This window comes from Halichondria panicea, chromosome 2 (genome assembly GCF_963675165.1).
Source record: "Halichondria panicea chromosome 2, odHalPani1.1, whole genome shotgun sequence".
NCBI classification, from domain to species: domain Eukaryota; kingdom Metazoa; phylum Porifera; class Demospongiae; order Suberitida; family Halichondriidae; genus Halichondria; species Halichondria panicea.
The window spans coordinates 6,818,101-6,845,154 of record NC_087378.1 but is presented as its reverse complement, the minus strand read 5'-3'; the positions used below and the strand labels follow the sequence as shown (position 1 = coordinate 6,845,154).

The window sequence follows — 27,054 nt, the reverse complement described above, 5'->3', positions numbered from 1 at the left end:
AAAATGCATACACTGAGCTAAGATACAGCCGTGTTGTGCTCCCTACCCCCAGGAAAACTACTTCTATGGAAAATTCAGACCTTTCCAAGTCCTCCCACAACTTCAATTTAATGTCCCTTTATACTAGGTATCATTTGGAAATAACAGAAATTTTTTGGGGATTGCTAGTGGGAAGTAGCTAGAGGTACAGAAACATTGTTTCAAGATGTTTCTGTACCAATAACACCAGGAGTGCACAAAAATGGTCAAAAACTCAACAAATGATTGTCTTACTGTCAGTGTGAGAATCTTGCTGCTGAACCATTTTAATACTTCTAGTAGGCGACCCGACCTAGCGTTCAATTGGAGACGGATCGGCCTGGGGTCAAGGCTACATCTTCAGTAGCCACGATTCCAGGCCGCACTGAAGATTCTTTGTGAAGGAGGCTACATCTTCAGGAGCATACGTACATAGCGGGTAATTTTCGGGGGACAAAATATTCGTGGTTCAGCAATATTGAGACATTTCGTGGGTAATATTTTCGTGGTTGCTGCTTGCACTGCAGGTAAGCTAGGCAAGGTCGCTTCATTCATGGGTAAAATATTTGTGGTCAGACCTCCAACCACGAAAACCACGAATCACGAAAATTACACGCTATATATACGGTACATGAACTTGCGGCAGCACCCACCTATGTCTCAGTGATGTCATCCACCCACCTTAAAACCACAATCATCATTCAGAGCAGCACAGAAAACAAAGGGAAAACATTATGACAGTCAAATAAGGATTTTTAACATTTTATATCAAGCCAATAATTATTTTATTGTCCACAGTTCAACTTTAGTGTTTGACTTTCACCACATAGGCTTCGTTATTGATCACTGTCGAGGCATCTCTTAAAAACGACACTTTGCCGAGCCTGTGCACAAATAAATAACACACAAAGTCAATTTTAACAGTTAGTGTATGCAGTGCACAATTTACCTTCTAGTTCTAGTGGTACAGCAGACAATCAGGAGTAGGATTAGTGTGGTGGCTATGATTAGCACAAGAAGGAGCGCACTGAAAAGAGCTGCCATCACTGGAACTGTCCACTCTGAACTAGTACTAGGACTATGTTCTCCTGCACGAAGAAGCCGGCCATTTAAGGTACATGACTGTTATAACAGCTATAAAAATGCTGGGCATAATATATGCTAATAGAGGAGGAGAGGACAATGTCGGCTGTTATACCAACTCAAGGCTATATGGGTTGGTATTATTATGCTTGTATGGCATACACAAAACTGATCCAACTCGAATTCATGGCTACTTACCATAAAAAATTCGTTCAGCTCAAAAACAGTGATTTTCGTGAGTAAAATTTCATTGCATTGCATGCCTAGGTTTTCGTGGAGGTCAGCTTGCCCACGAAATAACAAATATGGTATACAAACTCAACCACCAGCAGGGGTTATTACAGCATGCATGCACTGGTGTTGTTGCGCATGCAATTCTTAATGAGTGTTGCAAGCTGCGCTGTGCTAATACACCTTACGCCAGGTTTATGCTTTCGCTCAAAAAGTAGTAGAGTTTATAGTAGGGAGTACATTAAAATTTGCATTTGCATTCATACAAAGAAAGTGTATTATAACTGAGAAGAAAAACTTGTGTACATGCATCTATTGTTATCTATCATTGCATTGTATAGTGTTTTGTGGCTTACCAGGACCTCAAAAAGATTAAAATGATTCAGCCAAAGCGCGCATGCGCATTAGATCCACTGGAATAAGGGGTGTGTCTGCCAGAGGTCAAGTTTACAAAATTAATGGCTACTAAATAGCTATCGTATAAGACCTAGATTTGAGGCGACCCTCCAAATATGCGACACCCAGGAGCTTTAGCGATTTTCTGACCTCTAAAAATAGCGACAGCTGCGTTGACAATTATTTTTTAATGTCGCGTTCTAAATAGAGGTAAATGTAGCCACTCCCTAGCCTCGATTGTACTGAGCCCACTGGAAAATCAGTGTTTTTAAGTGGCCTGAAATCGAGGCAAGTAGACTCGGTAAAGTTATCTCCAATTAGATGCGACCCTCTAAATATGCGACACCAGGACTTCAATATAACTTTCAACCTCCAAAAGAAGCGACCTCTGGCTTCGTAATTATTAAAAAGTGTCGCTTTAAATCGAGATCTTACGGTAGCTGCTTTAGCAGCTCTTTTCTGACTCTTGTAGCTAATAAAAAGCTAGCGCTTTAGTTAGAGCAAGTCTAACTCATAAGTTCAATAGAAAACTTTGTGCGAAGAAATAATGCTACAAAATATTCTAAAGAGACTGCAACAGCCTTCAATGTGAGTCAAACCAGCCATAACTTGAGAAAGAAGCTTTAGTTTGCTAATCCACGAATCAAAATCCAAGAGAACGTGGCTAGAAGAAGCCTATAGAAGCTGTTAGTTTTCATTGCATTGAAACTGTTGAGCAGTTACAGCTGGAACAGACACACAGACAGACACACACACACAGTCAGCTTTACCGTATCCTTTGTGCGGCTACACCTCGAGGCATAATAAATGTTCTTACCCATAGTCACTGGAAAATAAGCAGTTGCTGCGGGTGATGGCACAGCTGTAATTTCTGTGGAAGTAGACAATTAGCAACGGTCACGAAATATGGCAACAATTGTGACTTAATTAGATTATACATTTTTTTAGTTTTATAATGATCTCACCACTGGATGAAGAGACTCTTTGTATTGCATCACTGTTACACACATATATACTTTGACTCACCTAAACATGGGTTGTTGTTGCACGTCCTGTTCTGGCTGGAGAGTCCTGAGCAGTCCCTCCCAGTTCCCTTTGATGTGGTCACAACGACCCTGCTCCTGGTCTGTCTCCCCTCTCCACACTCACCGTCACACTCGCTCCACTCTCCCCACTCACTCCACACACAGTCACCTGCACATGCACATGCAGTATCAAAACTATGATACATTTTAGGAACCTAACAGCTACTTTCATACAGGGGCATAGCAACTATCTCATCTGCCTACGAAATCCTACAAAGTAGCTACCACTTTCTAAAATCAACACTAGGGGTTGTCATAGTGGAACAAGCAGTGGCTTACGGGGTATTGTACAGCTGTAGCTGGCCAGGTTATATGATTCGTAGAAATCATCCTCGTAGCAACCTCTAGCAACACACTCGTCTCCCGGCAGAATACCCTCAGCTGTCAGGTTGAGTGTCTTGCTGAAGTGTCCACGGTCCGACTCACATTCGATGGTTATTTCCTTTATCGTCTACAAAAGAATCTACTATAGGCCTATACATGTTCAGATGCAGTGAATCCTTACTTACATTTCTGTCAGGGCTGGTGCACATCAGAGCTAAAGTCAAGTAGTTTGAGAGACTGTACACAATCTCCACAGTTGTGTTGTTGCACAAGAGAGAGACACCTTCACTCATGGCTATGCCATAATCTCCACCTTCAATTGCAAGACAGCTGATTAACATTAACTAAAATTAATGCTTACATGCAGGGCATGTTGATGCAGTTTGCATGGCAGGCAGACACAGAAGTAGCATCTGGATACTACAGGCCAAGAGCAATTGAGTCATCTTTACTTTTTGCTTTAGTTGCTATAGTGCAAGTGGTAGAGCTCCTGATATGAACACTTTACATAATAATTATAGTCAGAGGTATACCACAATAATTATGACCGCATAGTGAAAACATACAAATGCAAGCGCACTCCTGACTCCCACACATCATAGTGCGTAGTGATACAATTATAGTAGCATTATTTATTGACAATAGGTACGTGGATGAAAAAGAAAATAGGTGAACAACTATGATAATTATAGAGGGAAAAAGATAATCTACATGATAGACAGGTTATGACAGATGTAGTCCTCAGTTCTTTCAATGACTTGTACCTCGCTTAGTGACACAGTATGATGATCCAATGACTGTAGACTCAGCAAATCAAACGATATTGAGGTGTCATCTGATGCATTCATCGTACTCTGAAGGTGCATGGGTGGAATGGCCAGTTGTTGTTGGCTTACAGAATTCATCACTTCATAAGGGACTGAGCTAATGTCACTATCTGGACTCCCAGCATGTTCTTCTTCCTTTGCCAGATTAGAGTAGCCATTTTGTACTTCATAGTTTGGGCAACTGTTTCCAGCACCATCGCCAAAAGTGTCGATAAGAGATGGAACTGATACTGCACTGATAATTGCGGATGAGCTGACTGGATTGAAACTATCAAAATCTTTCAGACCATCAAAGTATTTCCGATTAGTTTGTTGCAGCCTGATCATGAATAGTATAGGATGATAAGTATGATGGGTAGATCTATAGTTTATGATTCTCACCTTCGGTTGGCCCTCAAATTTACTCTCACCATGACGACAATAAAGATTGAGGACAGCAGTAGAAGCAAAGAAAACAGAGAAACAAAGAACAACGAGACAAACTGAGGAGCACTAATATCTAAATAGAGAAAAGAATAGTATATTAATACTGTATCACGTGTGTCTATCAGTAAAAAAATTGTGAAAAACACTGCCAGTCAACTTACCAGTGGGTGTGTGCAGTGCTGGTGAAGGTGCTGATACAAGCATTGTAGTTGGTCCTCTCCTTACGGAAGTAGGTGTGACTGTGAGATCAGTTTGTGAGGTGATGCTAGTCAGAGGCGCCATTAGAGTAGGAGATAGTAGTGGATGGACAGTAGTTAATGGACGTATGGTCGCAGTTGGCATCACAGTCTTTGAAACATCTGCAAAGTTATGTAATACACAAGCAGTAGTGTTGTTCAGCTAACAAACCTGCTGAGTTGGCAACGGTGCATGATTTCTCCGATAGTGCATAATCTGTTCGGTCCATAAATACATCACCATATTGGTAAGTGGTCCACAAATAGCATCCTGACAACTTGCATACTGCACCAGCAGGCAGGGAGACATTTTCAGTGAAGGTTTGCATCGGATTGAGTGGAGGGTTTGACCTAAACTGGATGCACCAATCCTTTGTCAACACTCCATCAGCAACCTGTGGTCAACATTGAGAATGCTACTTAATGATCTTTACCGTACGCGCATATAAATTTTCAATGTGCACCTCCCTCACAGACACAGTTGTACAACACTCACCACTGTTCCATTGTAGGTACAGTTGAACTGCAACATGTTCACACATTCTACCCCCTGCGTTGTCTGCTGGGGGGAGGATTCAAGGAGCTTTGGTATGTCCCAGGTGACTTGCATGGAGCTCTGGCTGCAGGCAATGTTAGCAGACACACCCCCTTCTTGATCTGTATATGAGGAATTGAGCACACAAATTCAACTATAGCCATGCAGTTCATGCAACTGAATTCATGCACACTATTTTTACAGAGGACAGCTCATGCACTAATCATGTCTGGTCTTATCAGCTCCATGCATTACTTAAATAACGTACCAGGATGGCAACCCAGCGTCGGTGCCACCACCAGGCTCATCAACATCAGTATACGTGTACTTTTGCAAAGCTGCATCGTAGCAGTATAGCTATAGAGATAGGCTATACACACTCTTCGTGACTTGCTTACTACTGACTCTAAAGAACAAGGTGTTGCTTTTAATATGCTACGTGGCTTCAAGGAAACTGGCCATATCAAATGTTACTGATCAAAACAGAAAGTGCCCATACAAAACACCAGGAGTAGACATATCATTACGTACTCCTAAAAATAATATTAAAGCTGAAACAAGTGATTAAAAATGAGACAAAGTCTAAACTTGTTCGTGATTCACACACACTGTGTCCTGTACTCAGCCCAGTGAGCACTCTACACTCCCAGCCTGCAAAGAAACCAACACAAATCAATGATTTCCTTTTTTCTTGAGGTATTAAAAACCACCTTGCACATCCTGTTTTCTCTAATTATCATTGCACTAAGCAGCTAACAAGTGATCCACATATTCTTGGAATGCTCATGGTTTCGCTTACCTCTGAGCAGGAACAGAAGCTCCTCCCACTCATCCACTGGTCACCTACCTCCAGTCGAGTCCCCTCGTGAATGCACACTCGTCTCCTGCGTGCACCCACACTTTTGTCTAATAGAGTCTCAACATGAGCCAGCTGAAGACCAGAAAGAGGGTGGGGGGGGGGGGGGGAGATAAAGTGATAGCAATGCCTAGAATATAATGATACGTGTACTAGCTAGACAGAAGGCTTAAATATTGAATGATGAACCACTTGCATTATAAATAATCCAGGGGTGGTGCTGCACATGCATAGAAACACCCTAGGAGTATTGATTAATGTGTATCATACATGCATATGTAATTACACCCAGGCGTAGCGTGAGCTTACACCTCTTCAGATAAATAGACATAGATTGAATAATTATGTACATGCAATGTTCCCCCCCCCCCCCCCACTCCCCTGAGGGGACGTACTCTGAACTGCAGCTGTATGATTGAGTGCTGTATCTCGTCCAGTTTGAGCATTACCCTTTCTGCCGAGGGCTTGTGGACAATGGGTCCTCTAGGTACTGTCATAATGGGCGGGTCGTTCAGTCTTCTAATCTGTACGACGGTCATGCAAAAATCGAGTAATTGAAAGAGTACTTCTTAACTACCGGTATATATACATGTACTCAAAATGAAATTGGTTAGTATTCTAAATGTGTGGTTATAGCAAAATTGAAATTACTTTCTTACGTTATCTTGCGCAACTTCTATTTGATCAAGCAATGAAGGAAACATGTTGTGATATGGTATCAGCACTCACTGTTGTCTCTCTCTCCTGGAGCTTCTGAGGTCCTCTCACCCGAGCCTCGTGAAGGGGCATAGCATCCTGGGTGGTGGGCGTAGCACTGTCGCTGGGAGAGGTGACCTTGTTCGGCTCTTTGGGTGCTGCAGAGAAATGTATCAATTTGGTATGATGTCATACAGAAAGGTTTGGGGGATTTAATTGTGACAATAAATACAGTCATTCTTACAAACACTTCCCCTAACAAAAGAGAGTAAAATAAACATTTCAAGTGTTCACAGCCTGGAACCAGCTCATCAGTGAAAGTATCCATAACCTAACAGAAGTGACTCAATACCACTATCATCTTACAGCTGCATGTTTACATGCATCATCCATTGTGAATCCTATTTATTACTCACACGCAGAAAACCTGTAAGTACTTCCCTGAGGCATGCAGATGGTAGACACTTCCTTCAATGCTTTAACCAATACAATGTACGTTTGATCCTTTGATCTTTCCAGTGATAGATATAATTATTAATAGTATCTATCGGCCAGACTAAGTACCCTCCCCCCAGCACAGGGTACATACCTGGGTTGTTATTCTGTTTGAGTGAGCAGAGTTGTCCCAGTGTGTGTACGGAGGTGACCCTTCCTTCTTCTCCCCGACAAGTGATCCCTCGAATGTGGTGTCTCTTACTCCACGTCGCCAAATGAAGGAGCTCACATGAGCACTCGAGCAGATCCAGCTGCCTAAAGGGGACAGTAATAGTAATCCTCCATGTCAGGGTTTCATCTAGGAGATTAAAAGTTTGTACATGGACATGTGAGCCTTCATCGATCGACACACCGTCAATGACCCATAATGATAGCTATTAATACACCCACACTTTCTGCAGAGAGTGTAGTACACTCAGTACGCTCAGCTTAAGAGAGGTGAGGCGATTGCTATGAAGATCACTGCAACAAAATAAAGACATGTCAACAATAAGGCTACGTTCATATCCTGCGATAACTGAAACAACGTGGTTGACCATGTTACTCACAGATTTCGTAACTTTATAAGGTTCACAAAAGTCCCTGGCTCTAGCTCTGACAGCTCATTGTGGTGGAGGTAGCTATGGAGAATAATGTGACATAATTGTTATTATGGCTCCATACAGGCTACACGTAGTACACCAATTAATAATGGGGTCATGATCGAGTTGTCGATTCACCAATGACCTTTCTAAACAGCTACATAAACAACATACTTACAGTGTGTCTAGAGAGGGGAGGTCCACAAAGCTCCCAGGAGACAGTCCAGTGAGCTGGTTCCACTCAAGATGTCTGCAATGCACACAACACTATAGTACTGAGTATGGGCTAACAAGCTATCTTTGGTACTACGCCACAGACTAAAATCAACTCATACCATCACTTACATGGCTTGTATCGCAGGCAGTTGCTTAAACAGTCCTCGAGGCACATTGGAAATATTGTTCTTATGGAGGTATCTGAGGGGGCAGTATTGTTATCGTGACATACAACATTCAGATTAAGCTTGCTACTGCTCGCATTGCTAGAGCGTGTTGACTTACAAGTTCTTGAGGCTAGTCAGTCCTGAGAAGATGTTGGATGGTAGAGAAGCTATGGCATTCTCTCGCAAGTCTCTGAGTGAGCGAAAAAGACAAACTGACAAAAGTACATTGTCCCCATATAGTATTGCTGTCTGTTCACATTGGAGCTATGGACTCACAGCTTGGTGAGGTTCCTACATCCCCCGAAGGTGCCCAGCTTCAACTCTCTAATCTGATTGTGGTTGAGCATCCTGTAGAATAGAGTATCAGACGCCCCCCACACAGCAAAGGTTAATTAAAGTTCACTCACATTGTCTCCAGTGAGCAAGTGGTCATCAGCGGTGCCGGCAGACCAATAATCTGATTGGACGACAGCCACCTACATGGTAACAAACCAGTAGGACGGTTAAAACGTGAGAATTGAGGGTGTTTCAATACGTCACTTAACAGGTCAACACACATTCTTGCTGTACATACAACATTGACCCACAAACAACTAATGTAACTCTGTACCTTAACCTTTCTTTGAAGGTAGCATACCAGTTAGCGTGCCAGTACTCAAAGCACTAAGTTAATTAAGGGCTACTATATTTAACCTGAATACCTAAGTAGCAATCACGGCACAATCATACAACCACACGGTCCACAGTCCACAGGGAATCAGTACCACCTGGGGCTAACTGCTAACTGCTTCAGCACTTAGGAATGAGAACATGCTAGAAGGCTTCCTGGGTCCGTACTGACGGGCCTCACATCATGCTATAGCTAATGCATGCCTCACATCATGCTATAGCTAATGCATGCACCGTGACAGCACTGCTGAAACATCCCAGGTCAAGGGTTACCAAAGCATTGCTTTACAGTGCATCCTCTTACGTAATGACACTCCTACAACCCTTAGCCTCAATGGTGGTAGAGTAACATAACACTACTATTTCTCCTACTGTGTCCACATTAAAAGGAATACAGGGCCAAATATATGTACAAGGTTCTTAAGGATATAAGGAGGAAACAAACCTGATTAATACATTATTAGACTGTGTGGTGTTTAGAGCTTACAAGTGCTTGAGGGCGGATAGTAACAGTCCAGGAGGAGGTAGAGACTTGATACGGTTGTTGTTCAGTCGACTGTGGGGGGTAGGGGGGGTGCTCAAGGGGGCAATGCAGGGGGTGGTACTCACAGGGTGGAGAGATGAGGGTGGCCATTGAGCTCTTCAAACACAGCCTTGTCAAGGAGGTTGTCGTCAAGGTTACTGTGAAAGTGTGTGTGTGTGTGTGTGTGTGTGTGTGTGCGTGTGTCAAAAGTTATCACTGGTGAAAACTTGTCTATATAACTTGATTTCAGACACAATAATCCAAAGGCTATAGAGATGCACTCCAGAAACAATTTACTTGCAGCCCCAATGTACTTGCAGTCCTCTAAGGGTAATATAAACCCCCGTGTGCATCTGTGTGTGTGTGTGTGTGTGTGTGTCTGCATACCACACTTACAGAGTGGAGAGCTGAGAGAGGCCATCAAAAGCACCGCCCTCAATTCTCTGTAACTGGTTCCCTTGTAAATTCCTATACACAGGGTGCAAAGCATATCACGCACGTCCACACACACAGAGAACATGAACAACTGGCGCATGCAGATGACTTACAGCAAGGTGACTTGGCCGTTACTTGAGAACAGCCCACCCGACAAGAACTTAAGTGCATTTTTTGCTAAACTTCTGCAGAGTACAGGGACAAACATCGTAAGTACAACGTGACGGGAGTGAACAGCATGAGTACAGCATAACTTATCGTAGAGAGTACCAACCAATTAGTTACTTCGGGTTGATATTAACATAAATACAACATAACATACTGTATAGAGCGAATGTTCGAGGCACTTAAATTTTGTGGAATGGCCTCTAAAAGCATTTCGTTGAATCAATGTCGCGCTCTTTGGTCAAATGACGTTGTGTCTTCTGTTATTTAAGCATTTTGTAGACCTAATTCTCATGGAGGATTGCTAACCTTCGAAAACAACAAAACTTTAATCGCCTCAACAATTTCGCGCTGTATAGTATTGAGAATGGTGACGAGGTGGATATAATTCCAGTGACCATTAACCCTGTTACAAGTACATGTAGTAATTGTCAGCACTTTATCTCTGAATGCATGGTTACATATAAGCTAATAGAGTACAGTCTGAGTGGCCTCGGTTATAGAGCTCAACTATAAATATGATATAGCACACTGGAAACAATACCCGCAACATCAAAACAGATGAAGTGATGTCACATGAACAGTTAGCGTCTGTGGTATCGAGTTGCCAAACACGGGCAGTATACGTGTACCATAATTATGGCATGATTGTGCAAAGGTCTGAGAAAAGGTTGCACAGCATCACGACTACGCCCGTATCATTGACTGTGTGTTGATACACACAGAGTAAATAAACAAACTAAAGGTCAGTTGAAACTCGAAGGTTTAAATGACAGTAATCCATATATGCATTGCTTGAATTAGCAGCTGGTATGTGACTCAATGCAATACTACAGTACGTACATTTTGCAGCAAATTTGATGATGATGCAATTATTTTGCAGGCCCAATCAAAGAGCTAATCAAAGACTATAGTTAACACTTCCACAGGTACACACTTTGTACGCTCCCTGTTACCGTGACAATGCAGAGGTAACCATAGAGTGTACCCGGTGATAAGGGTGCACTATAACAGGACAGTTGGTTGCATGGTGGAGCTCACATTGTTTCCAGTTGCCGTAGATTGGAGAAAATCCCCTCAGATAGTGAGCTGATGTTGTTGCTGTCGAGGATCCTGTAGCGAGTATAAGTCAAACACAAGAAATACAAGCACTTGTCACTATTTGTAGTTATCGTGTATGTACCATTACATTATGGGGGATTCCCATTCTTAGGGAACGAGAAGTGTGACAAATTCAAATGTGCACTGAGCTATGGCTATATCCATGGTTGCTCGTATATACATGTACACAACGGTCTCCCCCTATTAACCTCAACATGAGGTCTTATGTAAGCTGTTATTACGGATTGTAAGGTGTATTGCTAATGAGCATGCCAAGTGAGCTAGCAGTCAGGTATTGCACTACAGCAAGCTAATTCATACCTGTACTCTAAGAGTTGAGATGATTATGCAGTTCAGAATAATTAAACTTTGTACGGCCGAACAATTATTTATTAGAGACAGAACACACACAATTTAAAAGTATATTCATAAATAAAATCGGACGTGTCAGTGACGGCACATTACATCATAATTTCATTTAATATACTCATTGCTCATTGATAAAATTAGATTATATGTACACATCGTAATAGTCAAATGAGGGGACTCCCACATACGGAACCAAAACAAGAACTCAACTGAAACTGGTTGTTTGTTTGCTTAAAGATGAGAGTTTATTATGTAGCAGTTCCATTATGCAACAGAGAATAAATGTTTCTCATAGCTAGGACAACACTGTTATAGCCACAACACTACTGGGATAAACAAGCATCAGTCAATGGTATGATTGTGTACAATCACACTGCAAGTATACACAGCTATAGCTTACGTACCACGCACAACTGTTTATGGTAGCTACGATCAACATCGACCAATGTAAACACGTTACCCAGCATATCAGATCAACCAATTGAAAGCAGATCGACTAATCAAAAACGGCAATATGAATATGAGCTGCTATTTGTAAGCATCAACCAACTTTTTGGAAATTGCGTTCAATTTTTCGTTATAAAAAAGGGTTGGAGCCAGAGCACAAGCATGTGCATACGTACATGTGCTTAGCAGCAATTCATGTTAACTTAATTAAGGCTGACACGCTATAGCTATTATAACGATATTCATAGCATGAATTCAGCTGATGGCATGTATAACTATGGTTATATGCAACGTAATTCCCAACACATCACTATGATGCAAAGTGACGTTACCACGGTAGGCTTTGGTTCAAATTCTGAACCAAAAATAGTGACACATTATTACCTAATAAACATGTAGCATATGATAATTAACTGTGGTGTCATGGTTATTATGAGTCATTATGACAAGCTGAAGAGGTGACAAGGGTCTTTTCAATTATAGTATGGCAATGCAAGTGTAAAGTCAGCCACACATGCACAAAACCATAATCATTGCATAATACAGAATGCCTAAAAATCCTTTTATCGCTAAGTGTCTGTGAGGTATTATTCGCATCACAAAGATATTACTCAGCAAGTCACGTACACACATCGACCTTTCTATACATATTAATATAAACAATAATATCACTAAAATTCCCTTTTCCATAAATCCCTTTGTGACTCACTTGGTGTCAGTTGGTGTCATAATTAAAAGCACACACAACAGTCACGTACGCAAACCTCAATCATGATAATAAGAAAACACCCTTACTGGGATTCAGGAGTCACCTTACTATGTAACCTCTTCAACTGTTGTGATATTAAACCAATCTGTTAATAATTATCTACGAACAACTTAATAATTAGCGCACTGACAAGTATTTGAGGGAGGTCAATTCCTTGAAAGAGTCCACAGGCACAGCACTGATGTCATTGCCACTCAGAATCCTACATGTGAATTAGTCTCACTTGATACATAGTTTATATCGGGTAGATCATTTAGACTCTGGGTCAGGGTACAATTAATTAACCAGGCCCCAAGTACATTTACATAATTATTATATGCTGCAAAGATGGTGTGGAGGTAGAATTACTTACAGATAGGTCAGGTTATGAAGCTTGCTGAATGCAGTGGGCTCAAGAGCTTCTATTCTGTTGCTGTGCAGATACCTGTGAAAGTAGCACAAGTAGCAGATTGAGCCCCACCCCTTTTTGCAGACACGTGGACACAATAACAAAAGCTATTGTAATTCTGCTGTCTAGACTTTCTCTGAAGTCAGTGCATACTTACAATCTAGATGTGTGCTTGGGAACCTTAGGGACACGATCTAACCCCATAGAGGAGCAGTCTATTATCTTCTCTTGCACAGAGCACGCACATCTTTCAGGGCAGAAGAACATGTCACGCTCTTTCTTGCTGCTGTAAGGTATCTCATCCGTGAGCTCCAGATTTCCTCCAAAAGCTGCAACTGTTGGAGCAGCTGTGGGGGGCTTCCAGGTGGATGTTACCTCAGCACACACAAATAGTACTAAGAGAATACACGCACACAAGCTAGACACTTTCATCTTGACCCTACAGTGACAGTGCATAATAATTATATTCATGAGGTCAAGTATCCTGAAGTGCACGGATATTGGCCTTGGTATAAAACCACAGCAACTAGATCTCTATCACTAAAGTATCAACTTGACACAAGATAGTGAGAAAGTGTAGCGATTCACTTATCCTGTCAGTCTTTACAGCTAAACTGAGACGTAACTTCGCACGGCACGTACACAGTCCTATTCGGTAAGCGTGAAGACCATCTTTGGCAGTCTTGCTAAAATTCAATTTATAAATCACGGTCTAGTCCTAGTAGCCTCTAGTAGCCTGTTTCATTATACTGTAATGTCACCCTCACCATGCACACACACACATACAGAGCCTACAAAATGACCAGTGTACAACAATACAGCATCGATAGCAACCTCCCCTCCATGAACCTGGACACTGTGATACCTCCGAATGTACTCAACAGGCGGCGTCATGCCATCAGCAGTACTGGATTGGGAATCGAGTCTCTCTATTCGTCCGAGCCACGGATGAAGAGACGTAATGCCATCTCCTATGAAAATGATGATTCAGCCGCAAAATATATACGATTCTTAGGTGAGTTTTATTTGTGTGTTACATTTAAAGTGAGGTCAGCAGCATGATGACCTCTTTGTGTATTATCTGCATGCACTGTAGTGTGCAAAATGTTAGTTCCTAATCTGCTCCATGTTGTGTGCACGTATCTCAAGCCTGATTGTGCGATTCACCTCAAAGCTGCATGGTGTGAGGAATTTATGAATGTGTGAACTTCATAGATCATACCTAGTTGTCACCGTTCACAGTCTAGTGTTCAAGTTGTAGGAGACTAGCTAGCAGAGTTAAAAGTATATTGAGTTGTGCTACACTATGGGAGAAGCATTAAGAAAGTTGTTCTGTCACCCCGAACCTCTTGCAGTTAGGAACAACCCTGTTGCATGTGTGTAGTGAATAATCAATGCTGTTCCTGCAATATATTCATGTGTTTAGTTGGAATGCAGCTAGCCCCCATATTCATTAGGACTGTCTATTCAATTTAAGACTGTTGGTCAGTGCAGTCAACACACTGTTGACCTGCTGTATATATCATGCTGGAAGTTCAACAGCCTTCCTGTCTAGGATTACCACTAAGTGTGCACTCTTACCAAGATTGCCCCCTATTTCTCCGTAGGCCGTACTGCTGTAGGTGATGCCACCATCATTACCACCACCGATGCCCTCATCTCCACCAGTAGACCCGCCAACACAGTCAACACAATACCCAGAGTTTTCAGTCTCCCAGAACTGCCAAATTCTTACAAATGTGAGTCTGCCCTTTGAGACTGATTCGCACTGGCCTTATTTTGGTGTAAGGTCTTTAATCTTGCAACTGGCTGTCCATTAAGGTCATCAATTAACCTCTGATCTGCCATTAGACACATTTATTTGTTCTATTCAGAGGTCAGCCTATTACAAATGTTGCCAGCCAGCTCTCTTAGTAGCCCTCTTAAAAACACCTCCCCACAATAGCCCCATTAAAGCAACCTTCCGCATGGTACCACCTACATTTTGAGCACAATATAATTATTATTATTATTATGCAATCTTGTGTTCTTTTGTGTGCAGTGAGTCCCTCCATCTCTAGGAGGCGTGGCAGACGAGGGTCCTTCCAGCAGACCACCCCCTCCAAGTGCTACAGAGACACCTTGAAGGGATCGGCAGTGCACAGATTTGACTGCGAGGGACAAGCCAGGATCATTCAGGTAAGAGTGTAGTGTCTCTGCCAACTATAAAACTAACTTATCAGTTTGTGTTTATCTCTTGTAGGACACTCTCATAAAAATTGACAGCTGGGATTTCGATGTGTTTGCTGTGAGAAGAATAACTGAAGGTACCTTGTGTTTACTATGTGTCTGCTTGCAGTTTCATTGTAGTGTTTGCTTGTGCCCACGCATTACAAACAGTCGCCCTTTCCACCCACTTAGAACTATTCAATGCAAATAGTTGTTGAGATTCGTCGAAAAAGGAAGCTAGTTTGTATAGAGAAACTTCCTAATGTTGGGAAATTGTCCAATGTTGTGTCGTCAGGCTTTGTATTCACATCCTACACCTCTTTTAATAAATTATTATGTGTATTGTGGTGTTTTTGAATTATCTTATTTATCACAGGAAGACCACTTTTCTACATCGGTCTACACCTGCTACAGAGACACAACGTCTTAAATCTTGATATTTTGAAAACCATGAAGTTCTTAGGTGAGTATCCCTTTGATAGCAAGACCTTTGAGACCCAAAGTGTACTCACGTACTATTACAGATCCTTAAGTCTCTTTCAAAGCTTTAATTTTTATTCAGATTTTCGATCACAAACACACACACATACAGCCATGGTTGAAGAAGCCTACCATCCTGACAACTACTACCATAATGGGACGCATGCTGCTGATGTGACTCAGGCTCTGCATTGTCTGCTGAGTGAGCCAAAGGTCAGAGCAATAATGCTAAATTAGCTGCCTGGATGCTTAATAATCAATTGTTCACATTGTATTATGTTGCTATGAGAACGGCAGGTACTCGCTATTGTCATAACCACTAAATACCTGGTTGTGTTACAGTATGCATTTGGGTTGTGTAATAATAATAATAATAATAATAGCACTTGGTAATTAAATCTATTTTTTCCTCCCCATACAGTTGAAGGGCCACCTCACTCCTATCGAGTCCACTGCAGCCATACTGGCAGCTATCTGTCACGACCTAGATCACCCTGGTAAGTCCTCTAGCTTCACTGCTCAATATTCGCTTTGTAGGACTGCGCTATTGCTTATAGCTGCTTCTATAGTACTGCACTTCTAGTGTAGCCTCAAACATGCCACTTTATTAACTGCTGTTGTTCCTTCAATACAGGTGTCAATCAGAACTTCCTTGTCAACACATCAGATTATCTCGCTGCTATTCACGGGGTAAGACTTAATTATTAGCTATGCTTCTGAGTACTAGTATTTAGTATTTAAAAACATTCGTGTCAATACCTTTTGTTTACTCTCTTGTTGATGCTCCGCTATTTTCTGTCCCCTATAGGGCAGCAGCATTTTAGAGAGACATCATTGCCACACCGCCAAGGCCGTGGTCAAGTCTACTGGTCTATTGGATCATCTTACACCCGAGCACAGGTATGCATGTTCAAGACAGATTACCGTCCTTTATGTATATCTGTGAAATTGGAACCAATACTACTAAGTGCAGTATCCCTTGTAATTTTATAGCTAGCATAATCATTGTGGTTTGCTTGTGCAGGTTTGAGATTATGTCTCTAATGGAGGACCTAATACTAGCCACTGACGTCAGTCGACACACTGTTTTCATGACCCAGCTTGAGGTGAAGCTCAAAGTTTGGTTGCTTTCTATTCCTGTGTCCATTTCCCCTGTTACCTATGAATAGCTTGCGCTTCTTTCCTACTTCCTGTTATCACACGGAACATGTACTTACCCTCTGTACTGTACCTAAATTCTGCAGGAAATGATAATTTCACCAAGTGGGTTGGACTTTTCTAAAAAGGAGACGAGGCACTTCATTTTAATGGTGAGTTTTGATGTTGTTAAATTGATTGTTTGCGTGTAAGGGAAACTTGTTGTTAACCTTTTGGCAGAACTTTTGGGAATTAATTTTGTTTACTATTAGTTTCAATGTGGGTTAAGCCTTAAGGCATTGTCAGATTTCCTACTAGGTGATTTGATTGTCAGCGATGTAAGATTTGAACTCTAATGGTGTTGATATTATAATTAATGAAGATTAGGAATTAATGGAGATTATGTCATGATGACTTATAAGTTGAACTCTAGCTTAAGTAATGTCTTCTCGCTCGTATCCCACCAATTGGAATTTCCCTTATTAGGGTATGTAAGGATGACAATGGCTTCAGTACGCATTCTCTCATAAGCTTTCTTTAATGATCTAATCCCTCGTATAGATTGCAATCAAAGCTGCGGACATCAGCAATCCAACCCGGAGTCTCCCGATAAGCAGGGCTTGGAGTGAGCACATTATGGAGGAGTTCTTTAGACAAGGTCAGTAAATTCAATGTGTTATAGTAATAATTATTGGTTAACCATTTACCATACATGTTTGTGCACGTGCGTGTGTGCGTGCAAACCATAGAAAATAATGTTAACTGTTGTTTTGTTTTGTCTTGCAGGTGACAATGAGAGGTCAATGAAACTGCCCATCTCTTTTATGTGTGACAGAACCACCACAGCCATCCCGAAGTCACAGTCAGGTACGTATATTCGCGTCTTTGTTAGCACTAGACAGCAGTATGTCCATCAATTGAGGAAGTCACTTGTAATGTGTGCATATTATGAGAATTGTGTATCAAATTAGGGTATGTTGTAATTTAGCGTTGTGCTTTCACTTCCTTTATGATTACTATCACTTTGTCCTGCAGGTTTCTTCGAATACGTTGCCCTTCCCCTGTTCAAAGCCTGGTCTAAAATCTTCAATTCTCGACTCTCTCTCATGCTTTGTAAGAACATAGTTAGGAACAAGGAATACTGGGACTCCCGTCAACCTAAACCTGAGTCAGACTCAGAAGACTCCTCATAAACTCTGTCTGTGTGTGTGTGTTGTGTCATTCATTATATATTCTGTGCTTATACTGATGTTTTGTGTGCTGTTCCTAGCCCCCTCTCTATACACTGCACCCCTCATTGCTGTCTCTCTCATTTTTGCACCATAATAATTATTATAACTATTTATTTTCTCAATCCATGCAACATTGACTATTTTCACACAAGTTGACAGTAATAATTTTTGAGCCAAAAATTAATTCAATGAATGTAAAAACTAATCCATAGCTCAAGAAAGAAGCTTTAGTTTGCAAGTCTGGCTAGAAGCCTTTAGCATTGCAACTGCTAAGCAGTTATAATTATACACACATACACACACACACACCTGATATAATTATACTGTCTTAATAGCAATGTAAAGTTGTTAGACAGATGCAATATTTAAACAGCATCTGCACGGAATGTACGTTACAATGAATACATGTATTTATTGTAACGTACATTCCATACATTAATACAGCTTGTAATTGGTAATCAATTTACCTACCCACACTCCCCAGGCACATCATCATTAATACTAAAAATTTGGTACATACGGATCTAGTTTGAAGTAACTACAGAACAATTTTCAGTTCCAATGGTAATAGTTTCAGTCTCTATTAGAACAGGTTCAGACTCCATAGCAACAGCCTCTGGCTCAAGTGCAACATGAGCCGTCCCTCCATCAATAATCACTGTCTCCACTTCACTGCTCACGCCCTCTATCGCTTCACTGCTCACACCCGCCACATTAGTCACAGCTCCACTGCTCATACCCTCCACATTAGTCACAGCTCCACTGTTCACACCCTCCATCGCTTCACTGCTCACACCCTCCACATTAGTCACAGCTTCACTGTTCACACCCTCCATCGCTTCACTGCTCACACCTTTCACATCAGTCACAGCTTCACTGCTCACACGTTCTACGCCAGAGTTTGTTTCATCCTCACTCGCTTGTAGGTCCAGCTCAGTCACGTTCTGCACCAGTATATTGGCAATAGTGTCCACCAGTCTTTTGGTTATGTCCTCACTGTGAGTGGCCATGTGACGCTTGAGGTGGCCTGACTGAGTGAAGGTTCGATCGCAAACTTGACAAGAGAAGGGCTTCTCTTTTGTATGTATGAGAGCATGTCGACGAAGATGAGCTGACGATCGAAACTGTTTATTGCAGGACTCACATCTGTAGGCTCTTTCAGTGGTATGCACAAGTAGATGGGATTGAAGTTGACCCTTAGAGGCAAAAGTTTTGTTACAGCTTTGGTCAGAACAGATGTACGGTTTTTCACCGGTGTGGATTCGTTTGTGGGTCTCTAAGTTGGTCGATTGCGAAAAAGACTTGCTACATTGATTGCAGGCGAAAGGTTTAGCTCCAGTATGCATTCGAAGATGTACCACAAGATGTGATTGTTGTGTAAAAGTTTTGTTGCAGTGGGAACACTTGTAAGGTTTCTCTCCGGTGTGTTTACGCGTGTGTGCTTTCAGATGAGAACGTTGCACAAACTCTTTGTCGCAGTGATCACATTTGTGGGGCTTCACGCCCGTGTGTGTACGTTGATGAACTTGTAGACTCCCGGCAGAGCAGTACGACTTGTTGCAAAATGGGCAGGTGAATTTCTTCTCTTCTGAGTGCGTGAGGGAGTGTACTCTTAGGTGTCCACTTTGACGAAACTTTTTGTTACATATTTCGCACGAAAACGGTCTTTCTCCAGTGTGTGTTCGGAGGTGGGATTTGAGGTGTCCAGACTGTTTGAATTGCTTCCCACAATGTTCACACATGAACTTCCTGTGTAAGAGAGAAAACACAAATAAATGACTACGGAACCAATTCGATTAACTTACTGAATAAAGCTGGATACAATGTCGGAGAGGTAGTTGATGGTGGGCTCCAATTGGGAATCACCAGACACGTCTTCCAAGGTTACAACGGTTTGCTGAGAATCTAGATCTGTCAGAGTATCAGATATATCCACTGTGACCACTGTAGTTTCAGGCTCTGCAGCTATCTCTGGAGCAAGGCTTTCAGGATCCATCTTTCTCTTATTATCGCCCACTCTATTATAAACTTTAAACAGATCACGTGCAGGCTTCTTGATGTTCATGGTAATGGTCGTTTCTTAGTAATGGTAAAAATAGTAGTGTCTCAGGGGTCTGCCTTTCAACAACACAGCATTGTATAAGAATATTGAGTTCACATGTTAGGAGTGTGTATTCTAATGGTGTAGCACTGTTGCAGGAGCTCTTCTGGTGGGTGGGGTAGTTGAGTCACTAGCACAAACTTAAAGTTTTGAGTACGAGCTCCTTGAAACATTTTAGGGGAGTACTCAGGGCCGTCAGATTTCTTTACAAGCGAGAGATACCTGTATGGACAACTTTTTAAATATAAACATAAGCGTATTAAGTTTACTTTTCTTCTTTCATTAGCTGCTTTGACATTAGCTCAGCCAACAAATTTTTCTGCACTGTCTCAAATCGCTGCTCCACCGAACGCCAGATATTATCAATATCCATCAGGTCAATCACTGCAAACTTCCCATACCTGCAAACAGTCATCACAGATCATATCTGAGGGTGCATTCGTGGCACTAGTAGTGGCATACGCATACTACAGAGTAAGCTTCAATAATGGCTAGCTATGCATACTATGTAGAGTGAAAAACAAAGAGAAAGACAACCTCTCTAACATACTCTTAACATTAAAAGTATAGTTGTAAAAAAACGGAAAATAAATGCCGACTTTCCAATATGTAAAGTACTGGCTAGTTTACTGACGTACGTACCTTATAGCTCCGAGGAGGGCCATTCTTATTGTGTCAGTCTCCATGTTCTTAGGACTGCACACATTGAGGTAGTTGGTGTCACGATAACGCATGAAGGTAGCAGCTTGCTGGTTTGAATCAATGATCAGTGGCCACCTAAGCATATAAACACCCATTAACAATCCAATCTTTGGTGCCATAAAAGATTTAAGTTATGTCAATGATTTTGTGATTCCTGAAAGCTAAGTTTAACTTTTCAACTCAAATGCTGATCTTATAGATGATGGGGAAACAAACATGACTGTATCAATTCGGGATCTGATCAAACATTTCTTTTATTCAGTTACACACGGTTTTTGGTAAATAGATCCGAGAATGCTATCTGAACAAGCTTTATGTACCCGGAAGTTGTCATGGAATGGTATACTAAGTATCAACAGTACAGTATGACATAGAGCCCTCCCTTACTTGTCGCTGTTAGTTATCTTATTGCCCACATCTTTGAGGAGGACATCGTCTAACTCTCTGATGTTGATGACCACGTCCACCTTCACATCGTCATCCTCCTCATCTCCCACTGCACAGCAACAAAAGAAATCAGAGATCAAAATTAATATTGTAGAGGGTATAAGTTATATGTACATGTATACACACTTGAACAAAATTTAACAGTTCATGCTCATAATAAAAGGGCATAAACTATGCAAGTTAAAAATTGTGCTTTATTAGACTACTCACGATCCTGGAATTCTTTCTTCTTCATTCGCAACTTCAGTCGTATCTTCATTGAAAAAACAAGATAATTATATCAATTGTTGTCTAAGTGATTTCCTCTTACCTGTTGTAGCTTCTTCCTTGCCTCTTCAGCATGAAGCTTGCATATCTCCAAGTGTGCCTCAGCATCTTGTACAGCCTGTGGGACAGAAGAGAGCTAGTGTTACACTAATCATCCACAAGACGGACTGCTATCTTACGGGCAGAGTGATGTCTCCCTTCTCAGCACTGTAAGTATCATGCTCAAAGATCCTCTTGTTTAGTTCTTCGTACGCTTTAGCCAGCTAGGTGAGAGTTAGTAGGTAAGGGAGTCAATACACCGAGAATAGTGTTTGTTTCAGATACCTGTTTCTGCTTAGAAGAGTTATCCTTCTCAGCTTCTGTAATCTCATCCTGAATCCTATATGAGATAGAAACATGATAGAGAGCTCTCGTATAATATGTGTACAGTACATGCCAAACAAAAACTTGCGCTGAAATAATTCAGTAACTGTGGCTGTCCACAACATAGCACTATACTACATATTTACATGCATTCAGCAATGACTAACTTGCTTTCTTCTTTCTGTCTCAGTTTAGTCTCTCTCTCCAACCGTTGGCTCCTCTGCTCCTCCAGAGAGGCCAGTAGTTTATCAGTGCTCTCCACCTCCCAGCTTGACAGGCACTCTTCTACTGTTGGATTAGCTGCAACCTGAACTCATCGCAATGAACACACAGTTGACAATACTTCACCCAGAGTATGTACCTGTTCCGGTGTTGCTCCATCATCAGCCAATAGTCGTGGGTTAGCACCTGACTCTAGCAATGCCTGCACGGTGATAATTATAGTGATGTATAGGGTTGGTGTATACGCTGTACAATGTATATATACGACCAGAAGGAATGACATCTTGACCAGCAACTAACATACATGTGCATGTCATAATTCTTTAACAAAGTTCAATTGCAGTTTATCAAGAGCCTATCCTATATTGTTCATCATCATAACGTCATTGTAACTGTTGCTTACTCTGACAGCCTCTAGATGTCCCCCAAACGCAGCTCTGTAGAGAGAGGTGCGTCCAAACTGGCCCTTGGTGTTGGGGTCTGCTCCTAGACTCATCAGCAGCCTGTACAGGGAAGACAAAATAAATTCACGTGGAAGAAGTATCAACTGGATTCTTAGTGCCCACTCATGAACATAACTTACTGCCCATACAAATTGTAATCCTATAATTATGTTACTGAATTCAATAGCCACCCACTTTGGCTATTCCTTCAACAGCAGCATCAAGAGAACTACATGTATAACAATTAGGTCACTGAAAATAATCCATTTTCGACAGAATTCAGTACAAACAACCTACAGTGCATGGCTATAAATTGAATTTCACCCACACCAAATATAGGAGCTCGCATCATCAGAACACAAAAGCAAAAGAAGGAAGAATGCAGTTGAAAGTGATCCTTATCACAGTGGTTGCCTGCCTGCAGCTAGGTTATTCGCAGAATTGCTTACGTGATGAAATATCAGCGGCTTTCACGAGGGAAGTCCTCGCAAACAACAATGTCTATGACGGCCTTTTGGAGAAAATCAACGAAACCATACACGAAAGCATCAGCTTGGCAGTGCAGTCAGAGCTAGTACAATTTCTGTCCCCCATTACAAAAGAAATCAACCATCTTCGAAGCCCTGGGAAGTCACCTTGTACACCAGCTCAGTCCTGCAAGGAAATATACATCAAAGATGCCACTAGCACGTCAGGTTACTATTGGGTGAAGAGCTTGTCTGCACATGCTGTACAGGTCTATTGTGACATGGAGACAACCTCTTGCAGTGAAGATAAAGGTTGGGTGAAGGTCAGTAGTATCGATATGAGTAACCCCCAACACGTCTGCCCCTCTGGCTTGAATACGCTGCTGGAATCTGGAAAGCGACTGTGTTCGAAGAACATCGATGGAGGAGGATGCTCTTCTGCACATCTGAACACTAATGGTGTACAATACTCCAAGGTGTGTGGAAAGATCATTGGGTATCAGCAAAAGACTCCAGACGCATTTGCTAACTACTACTCCAACCGTGCACTGACTATAGATGACCCTTATGTCGATGGCATTAGCTTGACTCATGGCCAAAATCCACGTCATCACATCTGGACATTTGCTGCAGCAGTGCATGAAATAGTAACTAGAGCCCCAGGTTCCCTTTGTCCCTGTACAAACATACAAAATCCCACACAATTGTTTGTTCCACCTTTTATAGACAATGACTATTTTTGTGACACTGCAAGCTCGGAACTGTACCAGTTTCAATTCTACCCATACGATCCATTATGGGATGGAAGTGGGTGTGGCACACTAAACACTTGCTGTAGCTTCAACAATCCACCATGGTTTGTAAAGCAATTGCCAGAAGCTACGACTGACAATGTTGAGATAAGGCTCTGTACCGATGAAGTCCAAGGTAATGAAGATATTAACTTTGAGAAGCTAGATATTTACGTACAGTAAGTACACAAAAACAATTAAGAAATAGTAAAACAATCAGTGTTTCTAGAATTGTAAACAGCATGATGCAACATACGTTGCATCATGCTGTTTCTATGTTGTGGCAATTATTTTAGTTTATACAGTTTTGATTTAGATGTTCTAATACATATCCTGTAAGAAACAACAATTAACTAAATCACCAGGTAAGCCAAACTGAGCAACAGACACACACACGGACAGACTGACGGACTACTGTAACCGAGGCCGCCTACACGCCTCGGGTTAACTAGCTTCCCAGCTCACCTGATAGTGTCTGGATCTCCTCCAGCCGCAGCCTCTGAAAGAGGAGTGTTGTTGTTAGGGTCAGTGCACTCCACCAACTTGTGTTGATATCTGGCCACCACAGCTTCGTCACTGTCCATGTACAGAGCTTCCACCTGTACACGGGGGAGACAGAGGCATGTAACTGCTGCAATAGAATTAGTGCCTGTATATATATCTTTAGATAGTAAGAGGACTCTGTACGTAATGGGAGAATGTATGGAGCCATGCATATAGAAGTGTTACTGTACAAGACACCACCGAACCAATGCTCTACTGTGCACAGAAAACATATTTCCTCTTAAGAGTAAACTTGGGACTATTATGCACAAATTGCTTATTCCGACACTCACCTCTGAGAGCAGAGCCTTGATCTCAGTGGTGTCCCCATCAAAGGCTGCTTCAAGCATCCTCTTAACCCTCTTGGCTTGCTCCCTCTTCCTCCGACGCTCATCCTCTTCATGACGATAAGCAACCTCTGCCCTCTCCTGCTCCAGACGAACCATTTGGAGGTAAGCCTGAGGGGGGTATAGGGTACGATAACTATATAATGATGGTAGGGGGTGCATGGTGTGGTCAGGGGGGAAGCTGGTCACACTAAGGTGGAAACAACACAAAAAAAACACAGGTATGCTGACTGTAATACTTTAATTTAGCTGTACATGATGTAGCTACTCACATCTCGTTGCAGCTTCTCCATGAGCTCGTCATATTCTTTCTCTTTCTGTTTGAGAGCCAGGAGCAGCTTGCGACACCTGCATGATGACTACATTTATTATTCTGCAGCTCTGTAATGCGCTTGCACGCACCTCAGGGTATTATGTATGTACACATTCTTGACACAAAGGATATGTGGTAAAGGACTCACAAATTACAATCACAATAATTATAGGCAAGTCCATTTCCATAGCAACCCTAACAACTCACCTATATCCCCTGTAAGCAGTCTGTATTCTCCTAGCCATAAGGTCTTTCTTTGTCTGTGCTGGTTTCTTGACAGCTTCCCCTCCCTTGCTTGGTTGTGTCTTCCCTCCAGCCTTGCCTGTGGCTACACCAACCTTGCTAACTTTGGCTGGTCCACTGGCAGTAGGCTTCCTAGCATTGGCTCCTGGTTTGGTGGGCTGTTGTCGACCAACTGGAGCTGTGGATCGACTAGGGGCTTTTGCAGCAGCAGGCTGACCACGTCCAGTCGGGGCTCGAGCCTAGGGAAATCATAATGTAAAACATGAACTATGTGATCCAGCTAGATAATCAGCTCACAGGCTGTCTTCCAGCAGTTGCAGCTGTCTTGTTAGCCTGAGGTCCAGCTCTTCCAGCACCATTCTTCTTAGGAGGCATAATAATATAATGTACACTGAATCCTCTGGTATTTTCCAAGTACATGGATGCAGTGAGCCCCGCCCCCTAGTGTTGCAGTATCTACATCAGGGATCTAGATCTACATGTACTGTAGATGTATAAATTCAATTAAAAATGTTAGTGTCAACATGGGTAAATAATAATTTTTTATCATGACACATCATGTTCTGACTGTCTATCGTGCATCTAATTCCAGCGATGTCTTTGACAGAGTCTGCATTGTCTCACTACGTTCCTCTTAATGCTCCTCCGTCTGTTTCGAGTGGAGTGGTCCTCTCGATACTGTCATGCCCTCAACCCAGATATCTGCAGACGAATATTCTTCAACCTCAGCTGACGTTCGTTGTTCATACATCAACCAGCCTCCGTTTTTTGCCTCGTAAAACCATGTTGTTTTTTTCTTTCGATTCCTCCAGTTCTTGTTTGAGTTGGTCTTTGTTTACGACAGATTATGGGTCCTCTAAATAGCCTGAGGGGATACGTTGTCTACACAGGGCACACTTGTTGCCACGGGCAGCCACTCCTTTAACGCACAGGTAGCAGAAGGTGTGAGAGCAGGGAAGGCTGATTGGGTTGACACACTTCTCCTGGTAAATGCAGCACAGATCCTTGTAGTCACCATGTACTGCAGAGCCGCCATCTGAGGGAAATAATGGGGTACAATAAATCATTGTCATTTAGCGCATTTTACAGTAAGACAAAATATTATGGGGTATTATAACTATAGCTACTAATATAATGACAGGGTCGTAGATAGCAGGGGGGGGCAAGCAGTTGGCCCCCTGGTGTCTAGATCTAGCATTGTGCTGGCCTGGAATCTGAGGCTAGCATTGTGCAACATTAATTTGCTCATGCGCAATTCATTGTGCAGCATGTAATTGACTGTTGGAGAGGACATGGCGTGTGTGTACATGGCACAGAAGACTATTGTTGACTAAAAACACTTGGCTCTCTGATCATAAAAATAAATTGAAAGGTGCGTTACTATTTTCCTGCTAATAGGCACAACGAATCAAGTACACCTCATATTAATTGATACAGTTCCTCTTGTAACCAGATATGACACAGAAAGGGGGCGTGTTCCAATAATTTTTGCCGCGTTATTACGCGCCATCGCTATTTTGCCACCCCCGTAAACCTAACGGCCTTGTAGTCTATTTCCTCTTCGGTAGAGGGTCTAAACTGATATAGATATCGGATTGAGATAGCTAGAACTAAAACTGTAGACCATAACTATGAGGGTTAGACATACCTTAATCTTTCACTGCTGACGCTGACAGGTCTAAGGAGCTCATATTGTCTGCAAGTGCACGA

The 27,054-nt window shown here is 42.0% G+C and overlaps 7 protein-coding genes across 8 annotated transcripts; 2 read left to right on the top strand and 5 right to left on the bottom strand.

Annotated features, from left to right (window-relative positions):
- Window positions 1–696: 696 nt before the first annotated feature.
- Window positions 697–3,699, bottom strand: LOC135331126 (thrombospondin type-1 domain-containing protein 7A-like). The gene is made up of 7 exons (XM_064526183.1): window positions 3,499–3,699; window positions 3,323–3,450; window positions 3,093–3,264; window positions 2,755–2,922; window positions 2,546–2,599; window positions 968–1,106; window positions 697–902 (listed from the first exon to the last, which is right to left on the bottom strand). The coding sequence occupies exons 1-7, from the start codon at window positions 3,581–3,583 to the stop codon at window positions 824–826; spliced, it is 825 nt and encodes a 274-aa protein (XP_064382253.1). The 5' UTR covers window positions 3,584–3,699; the 3' UTR covers window positions 697–823.
- Window positions 3,700–3,719: 20 nt separating this feature from the next.
- LOC135331111 (uncharacterized) lies at window positions 3,720–5,566 on the bottom strand. The gene is made up of 6 exons (XM_064526168.1): window positions 5,430–5,566; window positions 5,123–5,283; window positions 4,799–5,021; window positions 4,552–4,749; window positions 4,346–4,463; window positions 3,720–4,283 (listed from the first exon to the last, which is right to left on the bottom strand). Exons 1-6 carry the CDS (start codon window positions 5,503–5,505, stop codon window positions 3,845–3,847), a joined length of 1,215 nt encoding a protein of 404 aa, XP_064382238.1. The 5' UTR covers window positions 5,506–5,566; the 3' UTR covers window positions 3,720–3,844.
- Window positions 5,567–5,615: 49 nt separating this feature from the next.
- LOC135331105 (carboxypeptidase N subunit 2-like) lies at window positions 5,616–13,519 on the bottom strand. The gene is made up of 20 exons (XM_064526152.1): window positions 13,196–13,519; window positions 13,003–13,074; window positions 12,781–12,852; window positions 11,006–11,077; window positions 9,913–9,984; window positions 9,761–9,832; window positions 9,451–9,522; window positions 9,329–9,397; window positions 8,580–8,648; window positions 8,449–8,520; window positions 8,291–8,362; window positions 8,135–8,206; window positions 7,968–8,039; window positions 7,757–7,828; window positions 7,599–7,670; window positions 7,303–7,463; window positions 6,747–6,871; window positions 6,413–6,541; window positions 5,961–6,092; window positions 5,616–5,812 (listed from the first exon to the last, which is right to left on the bottom strand). Exons 1-20 carry the CDS (start codon window positions 13,507–13,509, stop codon window positions 5,783–5,785), a joined length of 1,893 nt encoding a protein of 630 aa, XP_064382222.1. The 5' UTR covers window positions 13,510–13,519; the 3' UTR covers window positions 5,616–5,782.
- A 15-nt stretch (window positions 13,520–13,534) lies between these two features.
- Window positions 13,535–18,279, top strand: LOC135331110 (high affinity 3',5'-cyclic-AMP phosphodiesterase 7A-like). Its single transcript, XM_064526166.1, has 15 exons — window positions 13,535–13,693; window positions 13,827–14,053; window positions 14,646–14,777; window positions 15,080–15,216; window positions 15,281–15,344; window positions 15,623–15,709; window positions 15,839–15,939; window positions 16,148–16,223; window positions 16,361–16,416; window positions 16,535–16,626; window positions 16,751–16,832; window positions 16,971–17,036; window positions 17,425–17,521; window positions 17,650–17,730; window positions 17,899–18,279. Exons 2-15 carry the CDS (start codon window positions 13,837–13,839, stop codon window positions 18,054–18,056), a joined length of 1,446 nt encoding a protein of 481 aa, XP_064382236.1. The 5' UTR covers window positions 13,535–13,693; window positions 13,827–13,836; the 3' UTR covers window positions 18,057–18,279.
- Window positions 18,280–18,582: 303 nt separating this feature from the next.
- LOC135331109 (gastrula zinc finger protein XlCGF57.1-like) lies at window positions 18,583–20,160 on the bottom strand. The gene is made up of 2 exons (XM_064526165.1): window positions 19,901–20,160; window positions 18,583–19,844 (listed from the first exon to the last, which is right to left on the bottom strand). The coding sequence occupies exons 1-2, from the start codon at window positions 20,158–20,160 to the stop codon at window positions 18,620–18,622; spliced, it is 1,485 nt and encodes a 494-aa protein (XP_064382235.1). The 3' UTR covers window positions 18,583–18,619.
- Window positions 20,161–20,165: 5 nt separating this feature from the next.
- Window positions 20,166–25,801, bottom strand: LOC135331106 (IQ motif and ankyrin repeat domain-containing protein 1-like). 2 transcript variants are annotated; one of them, XM_064526153.1, is made up of 16 exons: window positions 25,642–25,801; window positions 25,309–25,583; window positions 25,061–25,136; window positions 24,735–24,899; window positions 24,364–24,497; window positions 22,601–22,700; window positions 22,337–22,399; window positions 22,143–22,282; window positions 21,937–21,991; window positions 21,792–21,875; window positions 21,656–21,730; window positions 21,556–21,598; window positions 21,286–21,394; window positions 20,839–20,973; window positions 20,466–20,597; window positions 20,166–20,418 (listed from the first exon to the last, which is right to left on the bottom strand). In XM_064526153.1, exons 1-16 carry the CDS (start codon window positions 25,762–25,764, stop codon window positions 20,250–20,252), a joined length of 1,878 nt encoding a protein of 625 aa, XP_064382223.1. In that variant the 5' UTR covers window positions 25,765–25,801; the 3' UTR covers window positions 20,166–20,249. The 2 variants fall into 2 exon arrangements, with proteins under 2 accessions (XP_064382223.1, XP_064382225.1); XM_064526155.1 differs by lacking the exons at window positions 25,309–25,583; window positions 25,642–25,801 and adding an exon at window positions 25,191–25,249.
- On the top strand, window positions 22,985–24,213 carry LOC135331118 (uncharacterized). The gene has a single exon (XM_064526175.1). It carries the CDS (start codon window positions 23,020–23,022, stop codon window positions 24,079–24,081), a length of 1,062 nt encoding a protein of 353 aa, XP_064382245.1. The 5' UTR covers window positions 22,985–23,019; the 3' UTR covers window positions 24,082–24,213.
- Window positions 25,802–27,054: the final 1,253 nt, after the last annotated feature.